The sequence below is a fragment of the Elephantulus edwardii genome, unplaced genomic scaffold (genome assembly GCF_000299155.1).
Source record: "Elephantulus edwardii isolate Elephantulus edwardi_28Jun2011 unplaced genomic scaffold, EleEdw1.0 scaffold00007, whole genome shotgun sequence".
NCBI lineage: Eukaryota > Metazoa > Chordata > Mammalia > Macroscelidea > Macroscelididae > Elephantulus > Elephantulus edwardii.
This window is the reverse complement of record NW_006399757.1, coordinates 37,493,248-37,504,671: the sequence shown is the minus strand read 5'-3', so window position 1 is coordinate 37,504,671 and position 11,424 is coordinate 37,493,248. Positions and strand designations below refer to the sequence as shown.

Genomic DNA, 11,424 nt, shown 5'->3' with positions numbered 1-11,424 from the left:
ACAGTTTAAACAATTAATTAGCTAATTGTTTTATTAATATTAAGAATCCTATCTATGGGTATAAGATTGGCACAGGATAGAGCAGGGTTTAGGGCTGTTGTATATAGGGTCACTATGAGTCTCAGGTGACCTAATGGCACATAACAACAACAACAACAACAATAACAACAATCTATGGGTCATTGGGCAATTTGTAGGCAAAAGAGTCAGTCTAGACGGCTGAATTTTTCACCTTGGCCCACTGTGATGGCATCAGCTGAGCACAAACCAAAGCCATGCTCACCTTTAACCAGGTAATAATTCTCTGAGTTGATCTGTCTGTTTTTAGTAGTCTGGGAAGTTTGCTGAACTCTTCTCAGGCTTGAATGAACTCAAACTCATTGCTGCCGAGTTGGCACCAACTCATAGCTAACCCTCCGGCTAGTTTTCAGAGCCTGTACATCACACGGGAGGAGATTGCCCATCTTCCTCCCATGAAGTGACTGGTGAAGTCAAACTGCCAAAAAGGGGCCGGCTTTGGGTTAGCAGCTCAACTCCTCACTCACTAGACCACCGGGAGTAAGGAAGGAGGAGAAGAGACAACACTTCCTACAAAAGCAATATAGGCGTGGGGTATTTTTCCCTGGATAAATCATATAAGTCCCAAAGAGAAGACCCTTAGTAAGGGTGGATTTACTTTTTCTCTTGTCCATGCTGTTTGTCTTCCTATTTGTTTTTAGGTTTTGATTCATTATGGACTGTGTACTTAAATGTTGACTATAGATTAATTTATAAAGACTGCATAGTTTGTTATGTTATGTTTTATGTTATGTTATGTTATGTTATGTTATGTTATGTTATGTTATGTTATGTTGTTATGTACTGTCAAGGTGGAACCTATGCGTAGCTGACCCTCAGGCGGGTTTTCAGAGGCACTTAATTGCATGGCAGGAGATTGTCCAACCTTCTCCTGCAGAGCAGCTGGTGGCCTCGAACTGTGTGCCTTCAGAATTGCAGTGCAGCTTCTTGCCACTAGCCACGCTATCTCCCTTTAGAGGGATTCATTTATAAAGACTGCATAATTATACTACATATAGTACTATAGAAGTTACTCCCCTGTCCCCCTGAAGGACTTGTTCCTTGAAACAAGTGAAGAATCTCATTGGAAAAGGCAAATGTTTTTGTGATCATACTGGATTCTTCTCTATAAGGTTATTTTTAGCGTGTTGCTAAAGCTAACCTTGGAATTCACTCCCTTCAACTAGAACTGTATTGTGTGCTGAAGGGGATTTCATGTGTTAAATATTTCATGAATAAATGGCAATGTGGTTGTATTTTATCCTTTACATTTTAATTTCACATTTGTTATTATTGCGTGTATCACTGGGGCCTTCAGTTTGGAATTGAGAGGGAACAGGGTTGTAATATGTGAAAACACGTATCTCTTAAGTTCTGCTCACTAAAAGCCCGTTCCTTACCCATTAAAAGAAATTTGAATGAACAATTGTTCTCACTGGTTATGTTTCCACACTGCTCCTATGAATGAAATCACCTGGGGAGATTTCAGATATTGTTTAAAACAAACAGGAATCTTATTATTTTAAGAAGATATCGATTTTGTACAACTAGTGTGGTAAATGTGTATTGGACACTATTCTTTCTCTCCTGTCTATAGTGTGGGCTTTTGTTTTTCTTGTTCTCTGACAAAGGCTATTTACCCAGCACTCTAGAGTGTCTTTGCCTCACACACTACATGAACCTTAGTGGGGTGCTGGTCACTTCTCTTCAGCACCCCAGGATGACATTTCAAAAAGCACTTCCATCGTGCCTTCTGCCTGGAGAATTACTGAAAGGTCTGTAAAACCATTTGAGACTATAATGAAAAGATAAGACTTTAAGGGGGGGATGATGGGAACGGACTCGCTCTTGCTCTTTCTGATAACAGTGCAAAAGCCATTTGCCTTTGTTTGTCAATCAGGAGAATTAATTCTAAGTTTGTCCTGTTACAGGATATGACCAATTTGGTAATTTATGGTTAAATAGCAAGGAATGGCTGGTATGGTCCTGATGGCAAATGTCATCTCAGAGCAAATTCAGATCTGTTGGGTCTGTATGTTACAATGGGGTTTGGTGATCCACACTTCCCTGGGAAGTGGGTCATGCCTTTCCACTGCTGTAATGATTCCAGGAAGAGTCTTGAACATACTATGGATTGCCAAGGAAACAAGTGAAACCAAGTTTCTCTTTGGAGGCTAGATTTTAAAACTCTGTTTCACATACTTTGGGCATGTGGCCTTCGAGAAGGACATCATGGTCGGAGAAGGACATCATGCTCGGAAGGGTGGAGGGACAGTGCAGGAGAGGAAGACCTCGGACTGATTGATACAGTAATTGGGGCATTACTGTGTAGTGTGTAGAAGTCAGTAAGACTAGCTCAGAATAGGTCAGGCTTCAGAGATATTGTACATAGGGTTGCTATGAGTCCAGTTGACTTGACAGCACATAACAACAACAACAACAACAACGATTCCAGAAGGCTTAGTAGTTAAACTTAGCAAAAAGCGAACAGTTCAAACCCACCCAAATGCCCCTTGAAAGCAAGCCTAGCAATCTGCTTCCAAAAGTCCAGAGTCTTGAAACCCACCATGGATGCAGTTCTTCTATGCACGAAGAAGGTTGCCATGGATTGACTCCACAGCAACAGATTTTATGAATGACCTGGAAGGAGTTCACATCTTTCCTTCTCTGGGAAAATTAGTTTGTTAGACTTTCTGCCTAGGACAGGGGAAAGCAGAGAACACTGAGCAGGAAAGATGGCGAGCAAAGTTTTTGGGACACAAGGTCTTGAAGATTAAAGACAAATTTTAGCCCCTTTTTAATTTTGTGGACTGTTGGCTAGACCTGGTACAAATCTTCCATTTTGAAGTGAGCCAATGTGAGTTTACCGAGGGTGGACTGAGCAAGAATTACTTGCCCTTTTGTTCTTTCTGAAACCTGACCTGCTTTGAGAAATAAGGTCTGGAATGTTCCATAGGAACTCAGAGCATGAGACATGGGGGCATGGCACACACTCGGTGTGGGCTATTTAAAAACCAGTCCTTTGGCTTCCCTCTGTGATTCTAAATGCGTGTAATCACATTACCCTGCAGCAGCCGGTAACTATTTCTATAACATTGTCCAGCATCTGTGCGGGCTGGGGCTGGTCCACCCAGCAAAAACAAAGTGGAGATGTGGTAACTGAGTAAGTTGGTCCATCCTGGCTTTCAGTGTCACCACTGATGTCCATCTAGTGTTAGGAAAAGGGGTAGTCTATGGTGATTGATAATTTTCTTTGGATTTTAAGGCTTGTTTTCCTTAACATCAACAGTGGAGGTGCAGAGGGAGGTCCCTCAGCACATCTAAGGGTGCTTTTTCAATGAGCCAAGTATTTATCTGACAATTGAACAACGTAAGCACAATTGATCACTTTCTCAGAGAGGGTAACATCTTATCCTGTGGAATGATCCCAGCACTACAGGGTTTGCCCCTTTAAGTGCTACTGAGTCTATCATTGTTTTTATTTACTTCATGAGCTAGGACTTCCCCTCATCACACCACTAGCCACCAACCAAATAGGAAAATCCCTTAAGGAGCATTCTACTCAGTTGTTAATTACTTAAAGACATCAGCCAGTAGAAAGACTTTAGCTAATTTTGTTATATAATCTCAAAACACCTGATCAACTTTCTGGATTCAATGAAATAGTTAAATCAATTTTGGTATATCATATAAACCAAGCAACAAATCATGTGATTTTAAAAATTTTTATCATCCTGTCAATTTTTCAAATCCTTCCATTCACAAAGCACATAACCATTTGACAAATCCTTATGCTTCACGTCCCCTAAGTCAAGTGCCTAAATCTATTTAACTCTTACTTTGGATAACAGCCCTTCAAAGTATGTATTACTACTTTCATTTTACAGATGAGGAGACTGAAGCTCAGAGAGACTTAGTGATTTATACAAGATTACATTTCTAGTGGCTAGTGAATGGTGGGAATGAGATTTAAACACATATTTCAAGTCCATGATGTTTCCTTGTATAGATGTAACTTTGGCCAAAATGCTCAATTAAAGGAAGAAAAGAAAACAAATCAGTAAGCAAAAATCTTGTGCCCTTAACTATACAGTGAAGACAGATTCCCAGATCCAATTGATTGATTAAATTGTCCAGCTCCTACCTGGAGCCGCAGAGCCACAACTCAATTCTGTTGCCTGACAGTGCCTGGAGACTTCTTGACTCAACTTGGTACTGCTCTAAGAACTAAGACTCCAATTGCCAAACATCACACATCAGGACAAATCCTACATGTTACAGTATGCCTGTGGAGAGATCTGATTTCTTAGTCAAATATTATCCTTTTGAATATTTTCAGGCACAGACTTGAATATGTGGGTCCCTTGTGGCCATCTGAAAACATGTAGCAAAGTCGAATGCTTTGCACTCTGGTATATTAATATTTTCTTTTCCTCAGCGTAAGGGGACTACTTATAAATTAGACAAGATTAGAAAACTGTCTTTGGAGAATTAATGTTTTAAGGAATCACCTAGAAAGCATGGAGATATCCCCCCCACACACACTCCTCACCACCAGCACATGGTAAATCATAATGACTGTAGCCTGTCCCAGCATCCCCGGAGGTAACATCTTGAGAGCATATGTTATGCTGGATTCTGTATTGGCTAATCTCAAAACTCCAGGGCAAAATAACCTAAAGTTCCCAAGTCAAAAATGAAACTAAAAGAGTAGAATGGAATTGAGATCATTATTGTACCACCCTGACAACTTCACAAATAGCCACTGAAGTAGATGACATTACAGGTAAGCAACATTTATCTTCTCAAGAATCAACCTGCACTAGTGATTTCACGTCCCAAACAAACCCAGCCACCTTCCCATCTCAACATAAAATCACATTTGACAAAATTCATACTGCGACTGTTTACTGGAGGGCTTATATATTATAAATAGTCATGATATAAATATTTCTCACAAGAGCTGCAGCGATGGTGTGAATAAAAAACTCCCTTCTGAGATTTCAGTAAAACCAGATCTCACAAAGGATCTGAAAGAAAACAAAACAACAAACAAACACACACACAGAGAACAAATCTAATGTTAATTTGAGTAGCTCTGTTTTGACACTATTTTATCAAGTATCCCACTGTCCCTTCCCCAGTGAAGTAAAGAGAGATAGAACTGCTACAGGTTTCTCATAATAATGTTCAGAGGGGAGAAATCAAAGCATGTTCTGTAACAGCTAATAAAAATTGAAAATGCAGCAAAAGGTTAGCACTGTCAGATGGCCAAGCATGCAAGAGAAATCTCCATGCCATTCTATCAGCACATGCAAAAGCCCCAAATACACTGGCTTGAATTCTTAAATTATAAATTAGATACCAAAATGCTTACGGGCCTTACAATGAGATAACATCAGGAGGAACGGTGCGTGGGATGGATCTGGCATTCTCACATAAAGCATTATCTTTGGTACAAGTACACACGGCAGGGCATTTTGGCTTCGCTGGTTTCTTCCCCTCAGTCAGCAGAAGCGCAGATAAGAGGCATAGAAAATAAGCAATTCTTTTCAGGGGGACGCAGGCATTTCCCATCCTTTGGCTTCTCTCGGATTCCATGCAGTCGGCAAAATATCCCCAAACATGAACAGGGCTGCTGGAATTCAGATGGTGATCGTCTTGCTCCAGGACCAGGTTACATAGGAGTCCACCCTTCTCCTTGGCCCCTGGATCTCTGCTTTTCAAAACAGGGACCTGCAGCTGATTCGTGAGCTGCTACTGGCTCCAGCAATGCACTGCTCCGGGGGAAGAGACCTGTGAGGTGCTGCGATGGGAGCGATCCAGCTGCTGGAGGAGAGAGCCGACTTGCATCACCACGAAAACAGTGAGCACAGACCAGCCTTCGAAGGCAAAGCGAAGTGATGTAACAGAAAATAAACAGCTTTCTGATTTCACCGGGAGGCCCTTTAATTGTTACCAAAAATAGGACGGCATTATGTCTTATTAGTGGGTGGGTGGGCGAGTGGGTGGGAGCAGTCATCTTGTATCGGAGCAATCTCAGAAACCTCTGGGAATTGGCTTTTCATGTTGCAAACAACCGAGTGAAGCAAACTAGCTCGGGAGCCGGCCCCTGGCTGGAGAAACGAAGTGAAACGCAACTCTCTCCCCTGGCATTCGGCTCCATCCCTTGCTGGTGGTTCTTGCGGAGACCACCTGGCCAATGTCATGGTTGAAAGAAGATAAGAACGCACAGCGAATGTGACTTCAGGGGAGGGAGGAGAGTAAATACTTTTTCTGACACTTATCACCTGTGATGAATTACGTATTTCATTATCAGACCCCCCCCACACACACATGTAATCCATGCCCCCCTTCCATGGTGAAGGAAGGCAATAGAAGCTTTAATCAGCTCTGTGTCTAATCCCTGCTTGTTCTTTGGCACCCCCACGCCCCTTCCTCAGTCACCAGCAGCCTGGAAGGAGGTTCCTGCCAGCAGGAGGCAGCTAGCCTTCCAGGAGGCTATGATCCGGTGGGGAAACGCTGCCCTGTGATCCCAGAGATCTCGCTTTAAGTCGCAGTTCTGCTGTGAACTACCCAAGGATGTCCCTGCATCTGGTTCCTGACTATAAAATGGTGGTGCTGGTATCATTATGGGGGCGCTCATGGTGTAATCATAGGGAGTTATGCTGCTAACTAAAACATAATTCTGCCTCTCTGAAAGTTCAAATCCACCAGCCACCCCTAGGAGAAAGGTGGACAATTGCCTCTTGAGGCATTTACAGCCTTAGAAAATTGGTGGGTCTGACCCACTGGGAATGAGTAATTGCTGAGTATTATGAAAATGGTAATCAAAGCCATTTCCCACTGGTTACCAGTGAGTTGATTCTGACTCATGGTGACCCCATATGTAGTAGAGGAGAGATAGGTTCCACAGGGTTTTCAATCACTGGCTTCTTGAAAGTGGATTGCCAAGCCTTTCTTACACAGCACCTTTGGATGGACCCAAGTCTCTAACCTCGAGTTAACAAATGAGTATGTTAACTATTTGTATCACCTAGTGACTCCACAAAACTGTTGTTGTCATGTGGTTTAGACTTGTGACTAATGGCACACTTGATGAGAAAGGGGATGCTCCCCAGACAAGGAAATTCAGCTGGAAAAGACAAAATCAGAGGCCCTGGCACCAGGGAGAGGTTTTTCATGGTGGAGGTGTGTGGATGCTAGGGACTCAGAGCGTAGAGGACCATAGATCCCCTCCCCCACCCCCCAGCCTCTTACCATGCTGAGGGTGACCATTCTTTTAGCTTTTTCTCCTTCAGTTTCTTAGAGTAAAAGTATTACAAGGATTGCTTGAGTAAACGCATGCTTTCAACATACACTCATCCTGCACTGGTATTTGATGCATTGACACACTACCTTTGCCCTCGCATAGCACGACCTACACTTACTCAATCATTTGTTTAGGTTTCTGTCAACTCTGTAAGCATAGGTCATAGCAGTCAGGTTCATTCTCCTACGTGATCACTGTGGGTTTATCCCAGATGGCTGAAAGGGCCATGAGGCCAGAGGTCCTGTTGAGAGCCTAGTGCTTGGACAATGTCCTATGTGAGTCACTCAGGAGACTTCATTTGTTGTGATCAAAGCTCATTCAAATAAACTTCAGGCTGAGACTTAGAGTTACAATAATGGGATTGGACTATGCACAGAAGCAGGGGGACACTTGCATTGTTAGGTTAAAAATACATGAATAAATAAATTAACAAAACAAAACTCATTTCCCTGGAGAAAATTCAGACTTACAGCAACTCTGCAGGGCACAGGAGAACTGTCTATATGGGTTTCCAACACTGTGGAAGCAGATTGTCTCATCTTTGTCCTTCAGAGTTCCTGGAGGATTCAAACTGCTAACCTTTGGATTAGTAGCAGAGAGCTTTAACCACCCTGCCACTAAAGGAAATGAAAAACTAACTAGGCAAAAAGGAGTTTGATGAGAATGTTCCTGGCAGAAGAAACAGTACATGCAAGAGCAATGGTCTGCCTGTGTACAGAATTAGGTAAAAGGAGTAACATAATACAGTTAGTTCTTATAATAAAAAGTATTTAAAAATTAAATACTTTTTTTAGAATATGAAAATATAATTTTCTTTCAGACAGGAAGAAAATCTGACTCAGTCAAAGAAAAGTAATGATTTTAAAATGAATTCTACTGGCCCTGCATTGTCAAGGACTCTATGGAAGAGGAACTGGGAAGATAGGACCCAGCCTTGAGAATTCACCACTGATGGACATCAAAACTGGTCACTGGGTTTTTTTTTTTTAAACAAACAAACAAAAACACCAACACACCACTTGGGAACTTGCTCCATGCAAGTATTATGTGGTAAAAAACTGGATAGAAGATTATATTTCTGGAGATGTGCATAATTTAGCATCATTTAAGTTACCTGCCTTATAAATGATGGAGTTTGTAATTACAAGATTAAGCAGGGCATCAGAGACTCTGAGAACCTTCTGGGACCTCTGAGATCTCAGATACAAGCCCTACATTTGCACTGAGAAAAACCGAGATACTAGCTGACTAGTAAAGGAGGTTCCTCCCTCCTGACCATCGCGGGGCCTGCACTCTGGCAATTATGTGGTTAAATTGATCCAACCAGGCAATTCAGTTCCTGCGCTTCACTTTCAACTGTGTAAAATCATCAAGGCTGTTTTATCCGCCCTTGCCTTTGTGTTAGGTAGATCCTTAAGGGAAAGGTGAGCAATCTTTCATTTCTGACTGAGTAAAGCTGGGAGGGGAAATGAATGAGGGAAAGAAATCATGTTCATACCACTTCTTCACTTTGCAGCTGCATTTTTGGCAGTTCCGTTTGTCCAAGTGGAAAAAAAAGGTCCTCTGGGACAAAAAACTCTCTAAGGACAAATGACAATGGGCATTCTGAAAAGACAATAACTTTTTCTTTCTCTATGGCATTTACAGGCCCGATCTGAATTCCTTAGTCAATGAAAACACCCACCAGGATGGCGAATCTGAACTGTGTGAAGCAGAAGGCAGCCAGCCTTTTTAGGAGTAACTTGCTTCCTGGCTCCAGACTTGGATCTGAGGGGCTTAGGCTAGCAAGAAGGGTCAGGTAGCTGATATTGAAGGAGCCTGGGCAGAGGGCTCTGCAGCTGTTGTTTCTCTCCCCCCTTATCCCCCTGAAGCACAAAGGAGGGACTGGAAGGTTGGGTGCAAGGTTAAGGATTTCCATCTTGGAAGTCTTTAGACAAAGGTTGGCAGCACACCTATGCATAACGATGTGGCCTCCAGGAGAATGACCTAAAATGGATGGGAGTAAAACTGGGAGGAGACCCAAGGAAGCTGGGAGGTCAGGCGAAGGCAGACTCCATGCCCAGTTCAAGTGTAGAAGAGCAGCTGAGCAGGGTCCAGGTTTGGCTCTGTATGCGCATTGGCTTGTTATTTAACCTTGTTAAACTATAATTTGTTTCTCTGTAAAATGGGGTCAGAATAGTACGTATCACACAAAGTTGCCACAAGAATTAAATCAGATAATGCATCTAAGGCGCTTAGCACAGAGTCCAATACTGGGGAAGGACCTGGTTGCCATCAATAGCATCATCATCATTATGGTTGCAACCAGCTTTACATTTTGAACATGTGACTGTTGGTATACAGGGAACGAAGCACTCAGATACAATTGGGTTTAGCTTCAGTCTCTGTTCACTCTAGGAAGCAGGCACTTCTGGGCATGCTGACAGACTGTGGCCTTGCCAAGAGTCTATTTACAAGGAGGCACCAAGAGCCTCCTGGGAAGAAGAGAGCTCGCTGTTAGGGTGAGAGGAGGACCACTGAAGCTTGGCCCAACGACAAGGTCCAAACCCCAAAACACCAAACTCGTTGCCATGAAATCAGTTTCAGTGCATGGAGATTCTACGTATTAGAGGTAGAGCTTTAGAGCTTTAGGTTCAAGGTTGCAATCTTTAGAGCTTTAGAGCTTTAGGTTCAAGGTTGCAATCTTTACAGAAGCAGATTGCCAGACCTTTTGTCTGCAGCATCACTGGGTAGGTTCAAACCACCAGCCTAGGAGAAAATATTTGCATCACGCAGGAACTTTGGAAAAGCTCAGAGCTGGGGAAAAAAAGAAGGGGGTCATGATTCCAGGATGAAAACATTTTTCAGGTCAGGGCTCCTGAACATGTGTAAGATAAAGGATGTAAGAGCATGCTTTGAGACTTCAGTAACCAAGGGGGTTCCCTCCACTTTGGTGGGCACTATTGCTTTGCATATGGGTGCTGCGAGCAGTAGCTGGAGAGCTGGGAGATGGACAGTGTCCCCATCCAGGTCCATGGCTGGCTCCGGCACTAGCCATCACTGGATTTTCTCCAGGAGTATTCTGCCTTCAGTGGCCCAGCAGCAGTGATGGAGCTGCAGACATCAGAGGAACTGGAGATGGGTCTCAGCAGGGAACGGGAACAGATGAGAAGGAAAATGAGAGGAGTGATGGGATTTTTGGGAGCACATGTGCGACACTCCCTGGGCAACCTCAGAAACACTGGAAGAGGGTCTCAGTGGGTGCCAATGGTTCTGGAAGAGCCGATGAAAGCAGCGTGAAGGAGAACAGCCTGTGCTGGGAGGAACACCCCAGCTTTCCCCTTAGGCTCGCGTGGCCTAGGAAACACACATTGTGCAAGTAAACAAATCGTTATTAGGAGCCTTAAAAGATCAAACTCGGACGCCTCCTTTTACAAACAGCCAGACGCACAAACTGGTGTCATTTTTAGCAGCTTTCTCACTCAAGCAGAGTTTCTGGAACTGTGAGGTTCAGATTGCCCAATTGGTGGGGCAATTTCCAGGATGACAGAATTATTTTTTTTAAAAAACGAAATAGTTGAAAGTACAAAATATTTTGTGTATTGAACTTGAAAGGGTCATTATTGCCTTATGAGGGTTTTGTTGGTTTGTTGGTTTTTGTTGTTTGGGTTTTTGGGTGTTTTGTGTTTTTTTTCTGGTCTGTGTGTGTGTCTGTATGCAAAATGTGTCTCTTGGGATCAGTTTGAGACCTAGAGAGAAGGGGAGGTGAGAAGAAAGAAGAAAAGACTGCTAAAGTTTCTTCCACTCAACCCAGGAGTAGTACATTGGCAGGAATATGCTGATTTCTACTCCAGTAAAATGATCCTACAGCTTGAACATTGTAATCAGACCTGTTGGAGTTTAGTTCTGTTATTTACTGATATAGAAGGAGAACTGATGCCTTTGAGCTGTGGTTCTGGAGAAGAGTATTGAGGGTACCACGGACTGCTAGGAAAACAGATTCATCCTGGAGAAGGTTAAACCAGGCTGCTCGTTGGAGGCAAAGATTCTGAGGCTCCGTCTAACATACTTTGGAC

At 43.0% G+C, this 11,424-nt stretch overlaps 1 protein-coding gene across 2 annotated transcripts in view; it reads right to left on the bottom strand.

The window, feature by feature from the left end:
• Positions 1 to 5,992, bottom strand: part of LGI1 (leucine-rich, glioma inactivated 1) — a 61,769-nt gene extending 55,777 nt beyond the window's left edge. The window contains exons 1-2 of one of the 2 annotated variants that reach the window (XM_006880357.1): positions 5,444 to 5,992; positions 5,016 to 5,087 (exon numbers count right to left, since the gene is read on the bottom strand). In XM_006880357.1, the coding sequence (XP_006880419.1) occupies positions 5,016 to 5,087; positions 5,444 to 5,658 (287 nt within the window). In that variant the 5' untranslated portion in view covers positions 5,659 to 5,992. The remainder of the gene's footprint in view (positions 1 to 5,015; positions 5,088 to 5,443) is intronic. The other variant, XM_006880358.1, reaches the window with a different exon arrangement.
• Between the last annotated feature and the right edge of the window lie 5,432 nt (positions 5,993 to 11,424).